Genomic DNA, 22,600 nt, shown 5'->3' with positions numbered 1-22,600 from the left:
TTTGAGAGAGAGAAAGCAAGCAGGGGAGGGACAGAGAGAGAGACAGAATCCCAAGCAGGCTCTGTGCCATCAGCATAGAACATGATGTAGGGCTTGAACCCATGGGATCACGACCTGAGCCAAAATCAAGAATCGGACGCTTAACCAACTAAGCCCCCAGACACTCCTATAAATTCTTTATAGACTTTGAATATTAGCCCTGTAATTGGATATGTCACTTGAAAATAAATTTTCCCATTTAGTAGACTGTCTTTTTGTTTTGTTGATGTTTCCTTCAAGTGTGCAAAAGCTTTTTATTTTGATGTAGTCCCAATAGTTTATTTTTGCTTTTCTTACCTTTACCTTAGGAGACATGCAGAAAAATGTTGCTACAACTGATGTCAGAGAATTTCCTACCTGTGCTCTCCTCTAGGATTTGTATGGTTTCAGGTATCACATTTAGGTCTTTAATCCATTTTATTTATTTTTATATACATGTTAGAAAGTGGTTCAGCTTAATTCTTTTTCATGTAGCTCTCCAGTTTTCCCAGCACCACTTACTGAAGAGACTTTCTTTGTTTCATTGTATATTTTTGCCTACTTTCACATAGGCTAACTGACATACAATTGTGGATTTATTTCTGGAGTCTCTATTCTGTTCCATTGATCTATGTGTCTATTTTTGTACCAGTACCGTACTATTTTGATTACTATAGATTTATATTGTATCTAAGACAAGGTCAATTTAAAAACTATATATGTTTGGGGGTGCCTGGATGGCTCATTCGGTTTAGCGTCTGACTTTGGCTCAGGTCACAGCTCATGGGTTCGGGCCCTGCATCGAGCCCTGCTGATAGCTCGGAGCCTGGAACCCGCTTCGGATTCTGTGTCTCCCTCTCTCTCTACCCTGCTCCTGCTTGTGCTTGCTCTCTCTCTCTCTCTCTCTCTCTCTCTCTCAAAAAATGAACAAACATTAACTTTCTTTTTGATATATATATTTTTGAATTGCAAATAACTGAGAATAAGGCAAATCAATGTATCATAAAAGGGCTAGGTAGACTGGAGCTACATAAAAAATTACTTGGGATCAGTCACATAAAACATGAGGGCCCTGTAGCTCACCAACAAGACATTAGGAGGAAATACCAATCCTCCCTCCCCATGAAGGTCTGCTGGAGCTGCCACCCAGAAGGGTTAATGGGGAATTTGGCAGGGGGAGAAAGAGCACTGGGGACTGGGACTCCTCCTGAATGAATTGGTAACTATAATGGAGAGAAATTAAATCTATGCTCTAGTCTAGACCCCCAAAGCCTTGTGTTGTGATCTGAAGTTTTTATTACTCCTGGCCCCCATAGGAATCAGAAACTCTTAAGATGTTGACAGCGGGGGGGGGGGGGGGGGGGGGGGGGGGGGGAGGGGATAGGAATCATGAAGATAATTCAGTCAGTTTAAACCTATCAGTTTACGGAAGTGGGAACTGAGGTCAAAGAAAAGGCATTGCCCAGGGTCATTCAGCACCTAGAGGCAGGCAGGACAGAACAAGGCCTTCTTGATCTCCCTGCAGTGCTCTGACCTTGGAGAATATGGACAATCAGGTTGTATTCTGATCATAAAAGTCTATCTCCTATAAAAGACTATGGCCTCCCAGAGGGCAGGACTGTATTCTGCTTGCTGTTTTTGTTTTGTTTTGTTTCTCAAGATGTAGACGGTATCTGCCACACATTAGGCCATTATTATATATTTGCTGGACAAATGAATGAATGAATGGAATGGAGCATAAAATATAATAAAGAAGCAAAGCTACAGGCAATACATGAAGACTTACAGATGACTCCTGATTCAGTTAACTCCTACCAGCCCTGCCCCTGAAGACATTTCCTTACTCCTCATCCTGGGACAAGGAGACAATGTCAAGAATGTCAGAAGTTTAAAGGCTATTAAAATACTCGGTCAGCCTAGGTCACATCTGCAATTGCTTTAAGTCAGGCCAGCTGTGGAATGGGTGGGCGCAGACTTTATGGCAACAACAAAAAGAGAAACATGTGCTCCACTAGGAGACACATACACCACAGCCTCTGATACCACCCTCCACATGCAATTCTAGCGGTTTCCAGCTCCTTCTGTTCTTTCCCATTCTGAAAAGAGCCCCCAGTGATTCTCTGAGTCCTTGTCCCCTTTCTCAATGTGACACAGTGCTCGTGTTCTGTATGTGTGCACCCAGGGCCTCTCTCTGGGCTCGGGGCTCTCCTTAGCACCTCCAGTACAGCCAAGCTCCAGTTTAGCCAAGCTAAACCCCCTTGGGAGGACTTGGTGATCTCTCGCAATGAAGAATTTGGCAGAGCAAGAAAAGATATATAAATCAAAGCCCAGAGTTGAAGTTTCACATTATGAAAGCTGCATACAACAGACTTGAGTCTACAAGACATTAAACATGCCCTTCCCATTCTGCTCCCTCCGCAGCCTAGCTAAAAACCACAGCTATTTCATCTGTTACATGTGCTTCAACCAAAATCTTTTCAGAATGTCCCCACAGACGGTTTGCCAGCTCTCTAGGGGAGGTCAAAGTCAACACCCATACTTAGTCATGTGTTGCATGACTCATATGGGATCCGCCACAAACTGCCGAGGCGGTAAGGTGACACAGAGAAAAGCAAACAGTCCGGTTAGAGTTGGGCTTAGATCCAGGCCAAGGAGAGGAGCAGGTGAAAGGATAACCACCGCTAAGCTCCCCCACACACATGCACACGCACACACACACACTCAAGGCCCAGCCTGGGCCCTCCCCTCTGTCAGAAATGACCACAGCCAGTGAAGCAGGTCCTAATCACTGTTGGGCACCAACACGGCTTCCACCCGCTGGACTTGGCTCCAAATACCTTGCTGTCTCACATTCGTATATTTAATAGCTTTCAAATCCCCACTGAGGGAAAGAGGCAGAAGTAGGGAATTACCGATGATCCTAACTTTTTGGGTTGACACACACATTCAATACCGTGGTGATGGTGGTGATGGTTTCAGAGATGTGTACACGTGTCAAAACTTAACAAGTTTTACACTTTCAATCTGTACAGTTTATTTGTTCCCAATCTCAATAACGCTGCTTTAAATTTTTCCAGTGAACTGTTGATAGCATTCCAGAATCACCCATGTTAAAAGTTGAGTTTCGGGGTGCCTGGGTGGCTCAGTCGGTTGAGCATCTGACTTCGGCTCAGGTCATGATCTCGCGGCTCGTGAGTTCGAGCCCCACGTCGGGCTCTGCGCTGACAGCTCGGAGCCTGGAACCTACTTCGGATTCTGTGTCCCCCTCTCTCTCCGCCCCACCCCTGCTTGTGCTCTGTCTCTGTCTTTCAAAAATGAATAAACATTAAAAAAATTTAATAAAAAAATAGTTGAGTTTCAAATGTTCGTTCATAAGTTGTGTGTCTCATTTCCTAACGCATTCTTTCATAGGAACCAGATGAACTCAGAGCTAAGCTACAGTCCTGGATTCCCAGACTTCTTCAGGGGTTCCATCCCAGGTTAAATGTAGCTCCTGCCTAGAAAAGATCATTTTCTATGCTCATCCCAATCCTGACTCCTTAACAGCAGACAGGGCTCTCGGCTCCTCTCCTAACCTCCACCAACCACACGAAGCATATTCCCCAGGTCCCTGGATTTTAATTAGGAAAATGAATTTAGGGGTACCTGGGTGGCTCAGTCAGTTAAGTTTTTTGACTGTTGGTATCGGCTCAGGTCATGATATCATGGTTCATGAGATCGAGCCCCACATCCGGCTCTGGGCTGACAGCGCAGGGCCTGCTTGGGATTCTCTCTCTCTTCCTCCTTCTCTGCTTATGCACTCTCTCTCTTTCTCTCTCTCTCTCAAATAAATAAATAAACATTACAAAAAAAGATGAATTTATATGTAATAAACCTGCTCAGAGCCACTGTAACACATCTCAGGGAAAGAACTCCCCCAGTTATTTACAAGCTCCCACACAGAAAACCTACAATGCCATGTGCTCCCTGGTTTTTAGTGGTCCCACACACGGGTATCAAAGTACAGAACCACCCGGCCACACAAAGCACCGACAGAGCAGAGTGTTTTTTCCATTTCTGGCAAATACCACCCAGTCAGTTCTGTGCAACTCAGAGTCATTATGCTCTCCTTTCTTAAAGTCATGAGGAGCAGAGGGCCTAGGCCTTCAGCAGGTAGCACTCTTAGGGGAGCCCCAGAGGTAGCCCCAGAGGCTCCTGGGGAGCCTCCCAGCAGGATCTGAACTCAGTAGCTGACTGAGGATGAAAATCCGCCCTAGAAACCCAGGAGAAATTCTCACCCACCCTAGAGCCCAAGATGGGCTTGCTCTTCAGCCACTTATTCCCCAAAGGTATGGGCTTGGCAGGAGACAAGCTATGGTCACCCCCACCCCCAGTGACAGCAGGCCTAGCAGCAGCCCCTCTCCTTACCCAGGGGTCTCTCAGCCACAGTGCCCCCAGAGGCAGCAGTCCTAGCTCCTACTTTAACTCCTTTGGTCCAGCATCCAGAGCTTGAGGCCAAATAAGTTCACAAAAAGAGAGGCCCTCAGAAAGGGGGTGACATTTGGCAGGCCTGGGCCCCCTCCCTCACACACACACTCTCTTCCCAGACACTCTCTCGGTAGGTCACGTTTCCACTCACCGTGGAAATGTGAAAACCACCAGAGGTGAACCTGGAAACCCTGGCCCACTGAGTCTGGTGAAGACTTAAATGTCAGGGAACAGAAAAGAGGATGTCAGTATGTAGGGAACAGGGTAGGAAGAGGGGAAGGAAGTCTGGTTTCTCTCAACAGGAAGTTCTAGGAGTGAGGGGGAATCAGAGCACTTGTGAGAGGAAGAGGATCCTTGTGTGCAATAGAAGATGGGGAGGGCAGAGGACAGAAAACCATCCACAAATCCTCACTGCCACTCAGCTCACGCCAGGACCAGTGAGGGCTCCGGGGTCCCCCAGTGGTGAGGACATTACCTCCGACTCCTGGTCTAACTGAGCAGTAGTTTGTAACTCAAAAGAGGGCTGCACCAGCAGGTTGACAAAGTCAACCCTGGGAAGGCAGAGTTCCACATACTCATTTGTACATCAGTCATGGTTGGGAAAGTAAGATGGCTTCTCTACCACACATGTGATGCCATAGTGGATAATCAGGTTCCCAGGTCTGCCCACAAATGTCTATTTTACATGAGTTTAGGACTAGCAGTGCTACTTCAACGATATTTGCTTTATGTAGAACTTTGATTTAACAGGAAGATGTACCCTGAATTCCAATTTGCGAATTACCTGGCCCCGTGAAGGACTGAGTGGACACTGGAAGCTATAACCTTAGCGGGGCTTAGCAGGGAGGGGAGAGCTGAGGGTATAAACTTGCCAGCATGAGAACCTGTGCCTGACATTTTCCTGAGAAAAGTAGGTCTGAGTCAAGTACTCCTCGGGTATCTGGAACTGAGGGAAAGGAGGACAGGAGGGAGAACCTGTGCCCACCCAACCGTGGTGCTCCAGTGGGGGGCCCAGGCTGTCACGGAGTGAGAACCTGAGTATGTCCAGGGGCCACTGGCCGGAGTCTGACTGAGCCATTTGCTGCTCACTGGGTTCAAATTTTGATGAGAGTCAAGAGAACAGAGGTGAGGGGAGAGGATGCATCAAGTAGGATGGGGGCCTTCTCCACCACAAACCTGAGTGAAGGAGGAAGGCACCAAACTCAAGAGGCAGGCGGCAGGAAGCAGAACCATGTACGCAGGCTGCCCATGTACGCATTCATTGCCCACCTGCGTCCACAGCAGCTCCTGGAGCCTCAGGGGGAGAGGGCGGGAGGCGGCAGTGGGGAAGAAACTGGTGACTTACGTTGTACGCATTGATGATCAGCTGAATGATATTTTTGGAGTCTCCATGTAAAATCTCCACTGTTGTTCCAGGTATCAGGGCTGTAAAATTCTTGAAGGAAAAAAAAAAAAAAGAAAGAAGAGATATAAGCCAATTTTGTCCTTCCATACCGTCAAAGAGTAAACACTGGTCTCCTGAGCTAGACCAGCAAGGGCCCCCCAGCACCACACTCTGCCAGTCTCGCACACCATAAACTGGAGAAGGTGTCACAAGGAAAGTCGAGCACGGGCCCTGGGGGACAGAGCTATGCAGCAGGCTGTGGAACATCAACCTTCGAAGGTCTAAGTGCAAAGGGGCCTGGCAAGATCTGTTCCCAAAGTAGAATGTCCTGCTCCTTCTGGGAGGCTGCTCCCGTCTGGCATGTAACAGACAACTTTCTGAAATTTCATCCTCTATGGACAACATACTCTTGATATTCTTGCCATCTTTCCTCAAGTCTACCTAGATCCATATTCCCAGCTTCAGCTCAAGGATGCTCACAATCTTTTCAGCAGGAGTAAAAGAGGAATCTCTTCTAAGTCTCTCAAATATGGCCTCTTTCCTGAATAGGGAACTGACATGTGAATGATGGCCTCCCAAGGACATCTGGGTATCTCTGGGTGAAATCCTGTGGCACAGCAGGCAGCCTTGAAGTGGTTGCCTTTCCTCTTTCATTTGTCCTAGTGACTGAGTATGTCACTTATTAAAGTTTCTAGACCTCTAGAAAAACCCACTGCCCTCAGCCTGCCTTGGACTATGTGGACCTACTCCCTGAGCAAGGTGTCCTTGGTTCTGAGCAAGGATGGCTTAGGCCAAAGTGGATCAATTCCATCTTGAAGTATCTGGAAGCATACCCAGTCTAGTCGGTGCAATCGATCCCTCTAAAGAAGTTACGTGTAAATGGCTGGGTTTTATCCTTCTATCTGAACAACAAAAAAATAAAACCAACAATCCTCTTCCTTTGTTTTCATCTTCTAAAATTGATTCAGACTAACAGAAGAGAAAGAACTGAAGTTTTAAGTGGAATTTTATCAGTGATCATCTCAGCCAGGAGCAATAGAAAGACATGATCAGACAGAGGTTATTCTGTGGATATTTAAGAGCAGCCCAGAGAGGAGATGGGGGCAGGCAGTCTGAGGGGTGGACAGGGTTGGGGAGGGATTGCTGACTCAGTTCTCATAACCTCTCAAGTCAAAGGAAGTCAGAGGTGAGCCGAGTTTTACATTTAGTATACATGAACACTCCTTGAGCAACTCAGATAGTTCTAGTTCAAAATGTGACTTGCCTGTGGTTGTGAGGAAGAACGCATTCACGAGAGGATTTTATAACGATGGCCCAGAGGATTGCCCAGGAAAAGTCTCTGAGACAGAATGGGTTCATACACAGACTGCTCTATTCGCCCAAGACATTTATTGTTTTCTTTGGGAAATCCTATCTCAGACTGACCCCTTGGTCTGCCCTACTCTGTGAGTAAGGCATAAAACTCTGGGAATACTGGAATTAGTAATGTAACCTGCTTCAATGCCTTGGTTTTCTTTCTGTACACTTTTATTTTATATTGTCCTTCCCTATGGATTACATTGTATATCCATTTCATCATCTGAAAAATGGGAGCTCCTACTGTCTCCCAAGTTTTTCTCAGGATCACATCAGATGCCCTATGTTTAAATTGCTTATAAAGGCATGTGCTGCTAAGTGAATGTTGAATAGCTTCATCAATACTATTATTTCCCACTAGATCAAGGCAGGGCTGTATTTCACTTCTCCCTTGGATCTCCCACATAGAGGAAGGCTGGTAACACTCCTCAGACCACTACCTCACACTTTGCCTCACCCCACATCCTAATCTCCTATTCACCTTCGGGTCATCATGGGCCCCAGAATCAGGGCATTGGCTCCCCTCATTCCCTCGAGGCTTACCTTGTAGAGCATATAGTGGCTTTTTGTCACTGCAAAGATGAGGTTGATGTTGTTCTCTGCCAATTTCTCTCCAAGCAAGGCAAGAGATGGATAGTCCTAGCGCCAAGGCAAAAGGTCAAGGCTGTAATGTTTCCTTTTTTTTTTTTTTTAATGTTTATTTACTTTTGAGAGAGAGAAAGATAGAATGTGAGTGGAGGAGGGGCAGCTAGAGAGGGAGACACAGAATCTGAAGCAGGCTCCAGGCTCTGAGCTGTCAGCACAGGGCCCAACGTGGGGCTCGAACTCACGAACTGTGACATCATGACCTGAGCTGAAGTCACTTAGCTGACTGAGCCACCCAGGCGCCCCAAGGCTGTAACATTTCTAACAGGCTGAGATACCATCCCCAGCTCCAACATGCATTCAGGAACCCACACTTGTTAGGAAAAGCATCTTCCCCTGGCCATCCTTAATAACCAAGCCCCACTGGCAGCTCCAAATTGGGGAAATATGCAGAAAGGATGTCCAGGTAAGGGCCTTTTGGCACCTCCCAAACTAGATGCATTCCCCTCACCCCTCCCAAAGCAGAATGGAGACATAATGAGTGGAAGATTCCCACAGCTGGTCTGTGCCTCCATCCTTTTAGGAAGGATGGGGCATAGAGGAGAGGCCCCCAAAGTCCAGCCACCATACCCTATCATCTACCATCAGCAACCATTATCTTTATCTTCCTTAGGACTTCTCCTCCCTAACTCCTTGCCCTACTTTCCTTCTCCTAAGCCCAACAACTAGGCCCCCCAATGTCTCTCATGGGTCCTGCTCACTACTCAGAATGGGCAGAAGAGGCTGTTGACCTCTCGCTTAAATGTTGGGCTATGGTGGGGGAGGGGTCCAAGCAGGAGGGGAGGGTGGAGGCTGAGAGGCAGTCTAATAATGTCCTAAAGGATTTTAAGGGCTAATGATGGGTAGAGGGGTCCTCATTAGCTCTACAGTTATCAAGTTCTATAGTTAGGAGTCCTTTTTCCAGACTCCATTATTCTTGGGATAATATGGAAGGCTTGAAACTGGAGAAAATGGGCTTGCCAAGCAAAGAAAATTACAAAGTATTCCCAGAATGGATTTGGGAAGGAAGAGGGTACAGGTTTTTGTTTGTTTGCCTGTTTGCACAGTAAATGTGGCAAGATCTTGGTAACTATTGCATCTGGGCAATAGGCATATAGGGGTTCATTCCAATGATCTATTTTTATGATATATGTTTGAAATTCTGCATAAATTCTTTTCAATGACATGGTGATGGTCATAGACTGTTGACAGTGGAAGGTCCTTGGGGCCTCCCATTCTGTGCAGGACACCTGCAGCCCCACTCCTGAAGGTGACAGGACTCAGTGCCTCAGGGAGCCCCTTTCTAGAAGTCACAATGTCTTATCCTCATTTATTTTGCCCTATAAACTTCTATGCAAGTTTTGATCTCTGCAGGAGCACAGTCCCTGGCCTCCTGTAAGTTCACCTCTCCCCTCTGAGATCTATCTGGTCTCCCCAAGTCACTTCTTCCTTAACTAAGTGCTTCCATTTAGGTGCACGATGGCAGAAGATGAACCAGCTGCAGAAATCTGTGAGAAATGTTCTAAGTTAATGAGTTCTGAAAGCCTAGCTGGAGAAGATGGACTAGAAACCCAATTCCCAGAACGGACTGGAAAGTCCATGAGTAGAGGGCCAGGTGAGCACCTGGCCCACGGGCAGGATCATGGGAGCGGGGCTGGGACCCCTGGTCCTCACCATCTGATTGGACACTGTGTACTCGTTGGCCTCATTCAGGTGGCACTGGCCATCGTGTGGCTGCACCAGGCCCCCCAGTTTTCCATCCAGTGCAATGTGGGGCACGTCGTCTGTAGTGAACACCAGCAAATGCAGCGCATCCTTTCTCCAGCCGATCTTCTCCTAAGGGACAGAAGTTTGAGGGGGGCCAGGAGCTTCTGACTGCTGCCCAGGCCTGCCCCAGGACATCAGAAAGCCGCACTGGCCCGTCTCCCAGGGTCGTGGTCTGAATCAGAGGCATTCTTCTACGTGCGTAGCCGGGGAGCACTCATAGAAACCACTCAAGAATGATCCACAGAACTCAGAAGAGACACAGCCTGAACTGGGGAAGCCTAAATGCACAGAGACACAGCTGCACAGCTGGGCCCGTGCAGGCCCAGGCACCCGGAACCTCCCTCCCAACCACCATATGCTTCTCTGTTCCTTTTGGTTATACCTGAGGGCTACCCCTTCTGGACGTTTCCCCTCTGAGCCTCATGTATTATTCCATCCCTGGAAAAGCCTTTAACCCACCTCAACCCAACCCCTGACAATGCACTCGGGTTAGCTGGCCTTATCTAAGATGACCAGTAAGGGAACATTTCAGTCCCCCAGTGAGACACAAATCACCCAGAATGGAGTGTTCCAATGGTCAATGGATCTTGCCTTCGGAGGATTTGGTAAAATCTGCCATCTATTCTGATAGGTGGAAACCACTCCAATCATTAACTGAAATACCTCAGTGTTTAAGGTCAGTAAGATTAGCTCTGTTCTCCCTTTACTGCTTCATGTATCCACTCCAGCAAAAGGCACAGCTACATACAGTCTGTATTGCAAGAGAAAGACTCTATTTCTCACATGCAGCCACTGTGGCCCCAATGCTACAAACACCCCAGCCATTATTATTAGGAACAGCTGGACCCTGATACAGAGCAACAGAAACTGAGACATGGCCACTTTCTTACTAACAGTGAAAAGGCATCTCCAAATATGTTGGTGGCAGAGTGAATACATGCCGAGAGTTATCTACACATGCACGCTTGATATGGAAGCCAAAGACTGGATTCACAGACTTTACAAGTTAAAAGCTGTTGTTCTTCCAGCAGATCAGGAGTTGAAGGCATCACCCTCTTTCTTACCACCATATTGATGAATTTAACAGCCTTCAAGAGCCATAATATTTTCTCACTTGCTCCAAAAGTGGCATGGAAACAAAACAATAATAATAAATCACAAAAAGTCAGACTAATGGCGGGGGGGGGGGGGGGGGGGGGGGGGCAGGGGAATGTTTTGTCCCAGATCCCAAAGAGTTTACAGTCAAATGGAAACAGGATTCCAACACATCCCCATTAAGGTGCTAATGAAGGTAAATACAATGTCAGTGGAAACCAGAGAGGAGGAGGCTTGAAAGCCTTCTCAGGGAGCATGAAACTTAAGCTGAGCTGGAAGAATAGGAAGGGCTCTTCAAGGAAGCTGGAGGAAGAAATGCCCGAGAAGGCAGAAGAGGGGGGTGGGCGTTGTAAGCACTAGCAAAGGCACAAAGAGGAAGCCAAGCACATTTTTGGGACCTGGAATAAGAAACCTAGAAGGTCCCTGACAGCAATGACATCTAAGCCATGACAAAACTGATCTGTGATGTTAGAAGTCAAGACAGTGGATCCTCTTGACAGCATGAATGGGGGTAGTTAATAACTGAAAAGGGTCACAAGGAGGCTTCTGGGTTGCTGGTAATGTTCTGTCTATTGACCTGGTATTTCTACCTTGTGAAAATTGACCGAGATGCTGCACTCTTTGTACAGTTTTCTGCAGGTATGTTAGACTTTGATAAAGAGTTTCAAACTGTGAAGTAGTTAAAGCAGTACATTATAAGCCGTGGAAGGGAGGGCACGATGCTTTGGAGATAAGGCATAATCAAGAGGGTGTAAACCAACAGTGCTTTTTGTAGGAAAAATGTGGATCTGTTATTCACAAGGACACAACAATGTGCTAAACACCCTGACAAGAAAGTAGAACAATCTTTAATTTGACAATGTGTATTAAGAACCTTAAAGGAAATCAGAGACCTAAAAAAATGGACAGAAAGATAGTTTCCATGGATCAGAAGTGTCAATGTCACTGAGAGGTCATCTGCCCCCAGACTGATCTATAAACTAACTCGACACAATCCCAATCAAATGCCCAGAAGGCCTTTTTGAGAAAATGTAAGCTTAGTCTAAAATTTATATGGAAAGTCAAACAATGGAGACCAGAAACAATTTTCTAAAAAGAACAACCAAGTTGAGGGACTCGTTATCTAAGGTCAAGGCTTACCATAAAGCTACCATAATCAAGATAGTGCATTAAACATAAAGACCAATGGAGCGAGATAGAGATAAATAGACCCACACATATATGGTCAATTCAACAGAACGTACTAGAACAATTAGACATCCATATGGAAAGAAATGAAGCTCAAGCCAAAGCTCCCTATATATACAAAAATTGATTAGGACTAAGACAGTAAAGTTCTTGAAGGAAACAGGAGAAAGCCCTTGTGACTTCTGTATAGGCAAAGATTTCTTACATATCATGATTTATGGGATAAAAATTGATGAATTGGACTTGATCAAAATTAAAAACATCTGCTCTTTGAAAGATACCAATAAGAAAATGAAATGACAAGGTAATGACTGGGAGAAAATATTTGCAAAGAAATAAAAATCTGATAGAACCGATATCCGGAATACATAAAGAATGTTCATAAGTGAATCAGAAAATAAATTGAATTTAAAAAGATAGAGACTTGAACAAACATTTCACCAAAGAAGAGAGAGGAATGAAGATAAGCACAAGAATGGAGTCTCAACATTGGTAGTCACTGAGGAAATGCACATTAAAACCACAATAAGATAGCTATTAGATAGCTCTTCCAATGGCAAACACACCAACCCTAATAATACCAAGTGGCAGTAATGGTGTGGAAAAATTGGAACTCTCATAATTGCTAATGAGAATACAAAAGTCTCAGCAACTTTGGAAACAGTTTGACAGATTCTTATAAAGTTACACATACACTTACCATCAGCCCCAAGAGAAATGAAAATTTATGCTTACATGAAAATTTCTACACAGCTTTATATTTTTAAAGATTTTATTTTTAAGTTATCTCTATATCCAACGTGGGGCTTAAACCCTTTTGAATCAAAAGTCGCATACTCAGGGTGCCTGGGTGGCTCAGTCAGTTAAGAGTCTGACTCTTGGTTTCGGCTCAGGTCATGATCTCACAGTTATGGGTTTGAGCCCTGCATCAGGCTCCATGCTGCTGACGGAAAGCCTACTTGGGATTCTGGGATTCGTTCTTTCTCTCTCTCTCAAAATAAATAAATTTAAAATATCAATTTATAAAAAAGAAAAAAGAGTTGCATACTCTACTGACTGAGCCACCCAGGCACCCCTCAATGTAAATACTTATTATAGCAGTTATTCATAATCATCAAAAACCAGAAACAATGTGCATCAAGTGGTTTACAGAGAGACACAATGTAGTACATCTACACAATGAAATACTGTTCTGGAAAAAAAAAAAAAAAAGAACAAACTACTGACACACACAACTTGGATGAATCTCCAAATCATTATGTTAAGTGAAAAAAGCCTGACTCCAAAGGCAACTTACTGTCTAACTCCATCCATGTGATACTTGGGAAAAGACAAAAATATAGGGACAGAAACAAATTGGTAGTTGCCAAAGGCTGAGAATAAAGGGAGGGGTCAGCAACAAAGGGATGCTAGGAAACTTTGAAGGGTTCTAGAAATAATCTCTATCTTCATTGTGGGGGTGGCTAGAAGACTTTAGCCTAAAAAGGTGAATTTTACTCTGTGTAAACTATCCCTCCATAACCAAAAATTCCCTTAAAGAAGTATACATCTTTTGACTCAATTATTCTACTTCAAGAACTCTCTCTGCAAGAAGTATTCTGAAATATGCACAGCAATATTTTCACTAGTAGTGACAAAAAGGGATCTTGTTTAGGAATGGTTAAGTAAATGGAGGTATCTTCTCTCTGGCCAAAAGAAATTATGTTCAAAAAAAGTATGACCTTATGGTCAACAGGTGTAATGTTAGCTGGAAGATGAAGTAGACAATACTTTAATGGCAGTGTGATTACAAACCATGTAAGAGATGAGCATTACTTTCTATTAAAAAGAAAGTAAGATCCATTCATCAGTTGATGGACATTTAGGCTCTTTCCATAATTGGGCTATTGTTGAAAGTGCTGTTATAAACATTGGGGGTACAAGTGCCCCTATGCATCAGCACTCCTCTATCCCTTGGGTAAATTCCTAGTAGTGCTACTGCTGGGTCATAGGGTAGATCTATTTTTAATTTTTTAAGGAACCTCCACACTGTTTTCCAGAGTGGCTGCACCAGTTTGCATTCCCACCAACAGTGCAAGAGGGTTCCCTTTCTCCACATCCTCTCCAGCATCTGTAGTCTCCTGATTTGTTCATTTTGGCCACTCTGACTGGCGTGAGGTGATATCTCAGTGTGGTTTTGATTTGTATTTCCCTGATGAGGAGTGACATTGAGCATCTTTTCGTGTGCCTGTTGGCCATCTAGATGTCTTCTTTAGAGAAGTGTCTATTCATGTCTTCTGCCCATTTCTTCACTGGATTATTTGTTTTTCGGGTGTGGCAATATGGCCTTTTGTAGCAACATGGATGGAACTGGAGAACGTTATGCTACGTGAAATAAGTCAGGCAGAGAAAGATACCATATGTTTTCACTCTTACGTGGATCCTGAGAAACTTAACAGGAGACCATGGGGGAGGGGAAGGTAAAAAAAAAGTTAGGGAGGGAGCCAAACCATAAGAGACTATTAAAAACTGAAAACAAACTCAGGGTTGATGGGGGGGGGGGGTGGGAGGGAGGGGAGGGTGGGTGATGGGCACTGAGGAGGGCACCTGTAGGGATGAGGACTGGGTGTTGTATGGAAACCAATTTGACAATAAATTTCATATAAAAAAAAAAAAAGAGAGAGAGAGATTGAAACGAAATACACCATCATGTGGTTGGGGTAGAGATGACAGGCAACATCTTTCTCTTTTTTCCCATTTTTCCCCCCAACTGTCTTTCAGAAGCAAGTATTACTTTCACAAGACTGGGTTTTGAATGCTGCTGGTCTGCTGTTTAACTGTTTCAGTCTCCTTTTGCCCCACAACAGCTTCCCAGAGGACTTGCAGGAACATAATGGAAGCTGGCAACAAGGACACAGAACAATGTGGAACCCAGGTGCCCCAGGACAGGCACTGTAATGTTGTTGCCACCCCTAATTACTCATGTAGCTTTGACCTAATGAGTTAACACTTCAAAAGCTTTTTTCTTGATAGGAAACCAGGAATAATAATACTTAATACTTACTCCACCTCCACCATGCCACTTCATCTTCACCACAACCTCTGTAAAGCAGGTAAAATACTGCCCTCGTGCAGATGAGGTAACTGGTGGTCAGAGGCATTAAGTAACCAGTCCAAGGTCACTGCACTAGTAAGGGCCAGAGAAGCCAGATTCAGATGATCTGCTTCTTACTCACAAAGCGAAACTACCCAATCATAAAGGAGGAGAGGATGGTGCAGGGTGTGCGTGCACGTGTGTGTGCGTGCACGCGTGTGCGTGACCAACGAGAGAATTCATTCAAGTACTTAGTAGGCTCTCCACTAATGATTGTTGGGTCCAAGATAAATGTCTGTCAAGTTGAAAGGTGGCATCTGACACAGAAATAGCTCTACAGATGAAGAATGGCACAGCATAATAATAATAATTCTGTTTTCCCTGAAGTGGACTCCTGTTATGTAAGTGATGGCCCAGAGGCTGGGCTGCAGAGCACGAGTCAGAACCTCCTCATTCAGTAACCCAGGCTTTTGGGCTCAGAGATTTTTTAAGCAGTGACTCCACAGAGAATTTACATTAGAAAGAATTTTCCTACTGTCCGCCTGGACTATCTTGAAGGCTTAAGTTCTGTATTCCATGTTTGGAGCAGAAGGCAACAGTGGGAAAATAGATTATGTTTTGTTTTGTTTTTTATTTTATTTTTTTATTTTTTTTTATTTTATTTTTGGGACAGAGAGAGACAGAGCATGAACGGGGGAGGGGCAGAGAGAGAGGGAGACACAGAATCGGAAACAGGCTCCAGGCTCCAAGCCAGCAGCCCAGAGCCTGATGCGGGGCTCGAACTCACGGACCGTGAGATCGTGACCTGGCTGAAGTCGGACGCTTAACCGACTGCGCCACCCAGGCGCCCCTTGTTTTGTTTTTTAAAGAAAGAATAACTACAAAATGCAGTATGGTGTGGGGAGCCAGAGGACATGAGCTTTCGAACAGATGAGGCTAAGTTCAAATATGCTTTGCGCTAACTGGGACACCTCTCTCAGCCTTGCTTTCTTAATCTGTAACATGGAAAAAATCCTGTTTTGCAGGGTTGATGCTAGGTTTAGACATAATTGTATTAAAAAGCCCTCAGCACATGAGAGGATACAAAAAGGATCTATAATTATTACTTTTTAAAAAAATTTTAATGTTTATTTGTTTTTGAGAGCGAGAGAGATAGAGTGTGAGTTGGGGAGGGGCAGAGAGAGAGGGAGACCCAGAATCCAAATCAGGCTCCAGGCTCTGAGCTGTCAGCACAGAGCCCAGTGGGGGGCTCAAACTCCCAAACAGTGAGATCATGACCTGAGCCGAAGTTGGACGTTTAACTGACTGAGCCACCCAAGGCGCCCCTATAATTATTACTCTTAAGACTGGTAATAATTTCTACATTTCTTCTCTTCACCTTTCACTACTTGATGTGGGAGGCTCCACAATCATTGTAGGGACTATGAAGTATTGCATACTGAAAAGTTTTTAAAAGCCTTGAATTGGGGTGCTTGGGTGGCTCCGTCAGTTAGGTGTCTGTCTCTTGATTTCAGTTCAGGTCACGACCTCATGGGTTTGTGAGATCAAGCCCACATCAGGCTCTGTGCTGGCGTCGTGAAGACTTACTTGGGATTCTGTCTCTACCTCTCTCTGCTCCTCCCCCACTCATGCTCTTTCTCTCTCACAAGAAATAAACAAACATGGAAAAAACTTTAAAGCCTTGAATTAATACCACAATTAGATTCTACCTACCACACACCTGATAGAATGGCTGAAAGTGAAAAGACCAACCACACCAAATGTTGATGTAGATGTGGAGTCACACACTGCCGTTAGGAATGTAAAATGCTATGTGTACTTCTGGCAGTTTCTTGAAAAGTTAAACACCTACCAGATGACCCAGTAAATCCACTCCCAAGTCTAGAGATAAAAGAAATAAAAGCAAACATCTATACAAACACTCGAACACACTTACAGCAGCTCTGTTTGTAATAAGCAAAAACTACCAGCCATCCAAAACAACCCAAACATCTACCAACAGGACAGAACAGATAGACAAAAAGTGGTCCATCCACGCAAAGAATTCTACTCTGTGACAAAAGGAAAGGATGGAGACACCTGACAGCACAGATAAATCTCAAAATAATGGTGCTCAGTGAAATAAACCAGGCTAAATAAGTATTTATACTGGATATATACAATTTTTGCAAATGCAAACTAACGTATAGTGAGAAAAAGCAAATTAGTAGCTGCCTGGGGTGAGGAATAGGAGGCACAGGAGGGAGCAAATGACAAAGAAGCATAAATGTTCACTGTGAGGGAAAGGATGTGTTTATTATCTTGATCATGGTATCTGTGTGTGTGTGTATATATATATGTATATGTACATATATATGTATGTATGTACGTATCTCTCACAGGTGTAAACATGTCAAAACTTCTCAAACTGTATACTTTCAATACGTGTAGTGTATTATACATCAAGTATACCTCATTGAAGCTCTTTCATTTAAAGAAGACTTGGTTTGCTCATAAAGTCTCTTAATACAAGAATTTATACAAATAGACTGATGTCAGTAATGTGCTGGGAATACCACTCACACACGTTCTTTTGTTTGGTGACACTATCGTGTAGCAGTTAGGGGCTGGTCTGGCCAGTCTCGGGTTAGCCCTACACCTGCCTCAGCTTGTCCTTCTGGCCTCAGGCAAGTTACTCAATCCTTCCCAGGCCAGCTTCTCTTCTATAAAATGGAGATGATAATAAGAATAGCAATAAAATAGGGTGACGAGAAGATTAAACAGAGGAGGAACACCCAGCTCCGTGACTGTATGTGGTAGGCAACTACAAACTGACAGTGATCATCATCAGTATTTCCCTGGACTTGAGAATCTGTGACTTACGTCCGTAATTCAGAAGCATACAATCTTATCTTTGGACTGTAGGTTTACGGGTGATGTTTATTCTCCTTTCTGCTTATCTGCATTTTCTATATTTTTAGATTGAATATATTTTCTCTTAAGAAAAAAATTATTTTAAGTGAAACCAAACCTATTTAGCTATTTAGCTAAATTTTCTCCATGTCTCAGAGTAAAAACAAAAATTTAAAAGCCAATTTCATTTGGGGCACTGGGTGGCTCAGTCAATTAAGTGTCCAACTTTGGCTCAGGTCATGATCTCATGGTTTGTGGGTTTGAACCCTGCATCAGGCTCTCTGCTGTCAGCGCACAGCCCACGTCAGATCCTCTGTCTCCCTCTCTCTCTGTCCCTCATCTGCTTGCTTGCGTACTTTCTCCCTCTCAAAAATAAATAAACATTTTTCTAAAAAAAGCCAATTTCATTAAATGTCACTGAAGTCAGCCCTTAGATGAAAATGTCAGGGGCTGGGCGGGACGGATATGTACCAGACTCAGAAGCAAGAAACCCGGCATCTGGCCAAGGTCACGATTCACTTAACTTCTCTTTGTTTGATGCTCAGACCTGCATCAAATTCACCACAAGGTCTGTTTCAGCCTTCAAACCCCTAGTTCCCACACTCGCTCAGGAGGTGACCTTGCCTTTTTCATCACCGAAAGAAACAGATAACGGGACTTGCCTCCTCGTCTACTCCCAGTGGCTCAGAGTGTCTGGTCCCACAACCTGAGGATGGCTTCCAGTCACAGGGGCATCCTCCTGGCATCTCTGATCTGTCTGCCCCCAAAGAAGAAGTGCTTCTTCCACCCCAAGGAAACACAGCTCATACAGCCCGCCCTCTTTGGAGAATTTGTTCTCTCAGTCTCTCTTCCGGTTCCCATCCATGTGCCTAAAATACATGCTCGTGAGCCAATTAAAATAACCCTTCTTGTGACCCGGCTGCTCTGCCAATCTCACTTGCTTCTTTCTCTTTTGTAAGACTGGCAGATTTATGGCCTCTATTTCCTCTCCTCAATTCCTTATAATCAGACTTCTCCACATGAGCCCTAGACAGCAGTTCTTGGATCCTGTCTTCCTCCCTCATGCACACAGGGTTCTCTGCCCTGGCTGCACTTTAGGGCCCTCTAGGGAGCCTCACCAATACTAATGCCCAGGGGTCCTGACCTAACTGGGCCGATCTGCCACCCCGCCCTTAGGGTTTTTAGGCTCCCTAGATGAGCCTAACGTGCAGCCGAGGATAAGAATTAATCCCATGGCCTTGGGCCTCACTCTTGTGGCCTCTGCACTGACTGGGAACTCCTGTGAGCCCCCTGCACTGTCCTACCCCTGCCCCTCTGGCTGCTCTCCCAGCAGGTGGATGAGGTCAGAGATAACATTCCCCACCCCTCCATCTCCCTTTGTGGAGATTTACTTGGATGACTCACAATCACAGCCCACACTTGACCTTTCTCCTGAGCTTTACTCCCAGGTCTGCGCCGAAAACCAAAGTGTCTGCTGTGACCTGGAACTCAACTAATCGGAAGACGCGGCACCACATTTACCCCCAGATCAACCGCCCCTCCAGGCGTCCCCATTTCTGACAATGGGGCGATCACATGCCTTCTTTAGAAACCTTGGAATTATCTTTTTTATCTTCTTTTTCTGGTTCTATGACAGCACCAGGCCTGTCCCAAACTGTCAATTCTCTCTTACAGGCCATTCCTGTGTTGAACCAGAGCCCCTGGACAATGCTACATACAATTTCCAGAGTTTTCTCTTCACTTCCTAACACACCAGGTTAGCAGGCATAGCCTGAGGTTCGCCTTCCTCCTGGCCACCCACCTGCACTCTGCCAGGGAGGTATGACTGTCACCCCGTGTATTTCACCTGTTCCAGGCAGGCAACACACATGGGTAGGTGACCATACTATGTGACACACAGCCATCCACAGACTGTGGCTGGGAGAACCGTCACCAAGCCCCAAATCTCTGACTCCATCCACGTCCCAGGAGGCAGACCTGTAGTTCTATGGGGACCAACCAGCCTGACCAGGGCTGGGGCCAAAGAACTCTTTCCCAGGGTGGAAAGCTCAGTGGGTGGGGAAATTTGTCCTCAGAAAGCAGCAAAGATCTGGGGCTGAGGGAAAAGAGAAAGGGGTGCAGGACCCAAGCCCCAGAATCACAAGAGCACTGTGCCCAGCACAGGCTCAGCACTCAGTGAAAAAGGAGCAAACAAACACACAGACAGAATCAGAGCTGGGTACCAACACCCTCCCTGGCCGGGTTAGAAGTCTTCAATCATGACACTCACGATGCCACCAGCTCCTCGTACGCTTTCCAATCTAGCAAACACCTTATTTGAAACCCCCAAATATGGGAAGAGTTAAGAGCTATCGAATCGCTTGCCGTCTGCTAGGAGCTGCAAGAGCAGGAGAGGGGCGAGGCCAGGCAGTCACTGGGGATGGTTCCTGGGACGGCCCCAGGCAGCCAGGCCTGGAAGTCAGCCAGGGGGACCTGGGGCTCTGTGCAATGGTGAAGAGGAGGCCGGAGTCCAAGAAATGGGGAAGCAGGAACGGAGATGCTAGACCAGGTCTTCCCAGCTTTGAGAAAATAAATAAAAATTGGCTCCTCCCCAGAGTGAAGACAAACTTGGTTTGTTTACCTCTAACATCTGGCCCAGGACAGCACGGGAACTGGGCAGTAGAGGATGTGGTTTCTCTGACGTAATCCGGGACTGCAAGGTCTGACAAAGGAGGAAGGTCACTCAAGGGATCAAAAATAGGCTTCCATCTCCCTTGTCTGCTTCCAGTCTGTCCCTGGGTCCCTCTTAACAGCTCCCCCACTGTACCTAGACTTTTACGTCATGGCAAGGTGGCTCCGTGGCAAAGCCACTGGGAGCAGGGAAAGCTTTTTTAGGCATCAGGTCAAAGTAAGCTGTGCCTGGCACACAAGTGAGTGTGCATGATAGGGTTCACGGTCATGGCAGCCAAATACAAAGGCAGCTGAGAGGGTACACTGCTGAGAGTAACAGAAAACAAGCTAGAAGGGGCTACTCCAGAACAAACACACCAGGGGCTACTGGGCCCAAAAACTGACTCAGAGGAAATATATAGCACCTGCAGTTTGTAAGGAACCCAGAGGTTATCTTGTCCTCGCTCCTGTCCAGTACATGGAGCTTTCCTCTGGTGCCCCCACCACGTGGGCAGGGGGCCCACACACACAGTCACTGCCCCATCTGGCATCTGGCAGCCTGCTCCACTGCAGAGCAGAGATCTTTGTTAGAGAATTCTTCCTTGCCTTGAACTCAAACCTGCTTCCCTGTAGCTATCCTAGCACCTCCCCACCCCTGAATAGCCAGGGGAGTCTATTCTCCCTTCTATGACGATGTCTGAGGTCACCTATGCTTTTCTCCAGGTATCTCTCTTCCTGGGTAACCTTTAACCACTCCCTCTAAGATATGGCTTCCAAGCCCAGCACCATCCACTTACTCACCCTCTTCCACTCTCTCACAGTCAATGTCCGTCTTAAACACAGCCCCCGGGGCCTATGCAGTTCCTGGGATGTGATCTGAGCTCACAGAGGAAAGCAGGGCTGGGACTCGGGTGTTGCATTTGGCAGCTGAATCTTCTGACTAGCTCAAATTAAGCATGTCAGTCCCCAGATCCATTTCATAGTGACCTGCTTACACACAGGGACCACAGCAGGGCATGTGAAGCGATGAGGGTAGCCTCAATGACGCCCGTACGGGAAAGTGCCAGGAAGGGCCTGAAATGCTGGTTCGTGGGAATGTGGAAAAGCTGATGTCCCTGCTCGGCTGCCTTAGGAAACATTGATGGATGCCTGCCTGAATGTGGGCTGGCCTGCTTGTTCAGAGGCGATACTCACAACACTCTCTGGTAAATGGTGTTCAAACCCCAAGGTGGCCTGAAGTCAATACATCATTCCAGGGGCATTTTCAGTGAAGATGGAAGCACTAGCTTTAAATGACTGAGTGTTCTGATCTCAAGGGCAATCTCATTAAAGTGAATGCTCACCCAACATAAAGGTATTAATACAACACATGGGCCTCAGTCGTCACTGAAGAGTCACCAGCCACATGCCCCCTTATCGCTGGAAAAGACCCACCATCTGAAAAAGTGTCTTGCCACAGCAGAACCACTGAATTATGAATGAGAAGGCAGATTATCAGAGTCCCCATTTTACGGATAATAAAGCCACGGTCAAAGATAAGCATGCTTGCTCAAAGGGCTGGGCTCCAACAGAATTCTGACCTTGGGACGGTACAAGTGGTCCCTCTGGAAAGTGCTTAGGGCTGCCAGAGCCATGTTATAAGTGCTTCCTGATAAACAGGAAACTCTTAGTTCCAGAGAACAGTTGCATATGCAACTGTGTTCTCCCGGGACTGTACCAGTCCTCCTTACCTGGGAAATTGTAATGGTTCCTTAGAGGAGGACTTGCTGTCTTTGGAAGCACACGCCTCCCACTGCTCTGCTCTGGTGTGAACACAACAGTCTGCAGGCACTCTAACGTCAAGGTTAAGAACTCTGGCCTTAGAGCAAGGGGGCTGGGTACAGTTTCCATCTCCGGCTCTGTCATTTCTAGCTATAACAACCTTGAGAAATTACTCTGCCTTTCTAGGCTTGTTTCTTCATCAAAAGGGGACAATAAAACCACACTCAAAGGATTAAGTAAAATCAGCCCTGGGAAGTACATGGCATAAGGCCTGGCTCTCAGAAAGCACTGAACCAATGGTAATCAATAACATCATCAGCATTGGA

General features: G+C 45.7%; 1 protein-coding gene across 1 annotated transcript in view; it reads right to left on the bottom strand.

The window, feature by feature from the left end:
• ITGB5 (integrin subunit beta 5) overlaps positions 1 to 22,600 on the bottom strand; it is a 121,798-nt gene that overhangs the window by 45,339 nt on the left and 53,859 nt on the right. Inside the window, exons 6-8 of the mRNA XM_086675211.1 lie at positions 9,524 to 9,685; positions 7,769 to 7,864; positions 5,831 to 5,920 (exon numbers count right to left, since the gene is read on the bottom strand). Of these exons, the coding sequence (XP_086531337.1) occupies positions 5,831 to 5,920; positions 7,769 to 7,864; positions 9,524 to 9,685 (348 nt within the window). The remainder of the gene's footprint in view (positions 1 to 5,830; positions 5,921 to 7,768; positions 7,865 to 9,523; positions 9,686 to 22,600) is intronic.

The sequence above is a fragment of the Puma concolor genome, chromosome C2, assembly GCF_028749965.1.
Source record: "Puma concolor isolate L17-30 chromosome C2, mPumCon1.1.hap2, whole genome shotgun sequence".
NCBI lineage: Eukaryota > Metazoa > Chordata > Mammalia > Carnivora > Felidae > Puma > Puma concolor.
This window is presented reverse-complemented; position numbering and strand designations above follow the sequence as displayed.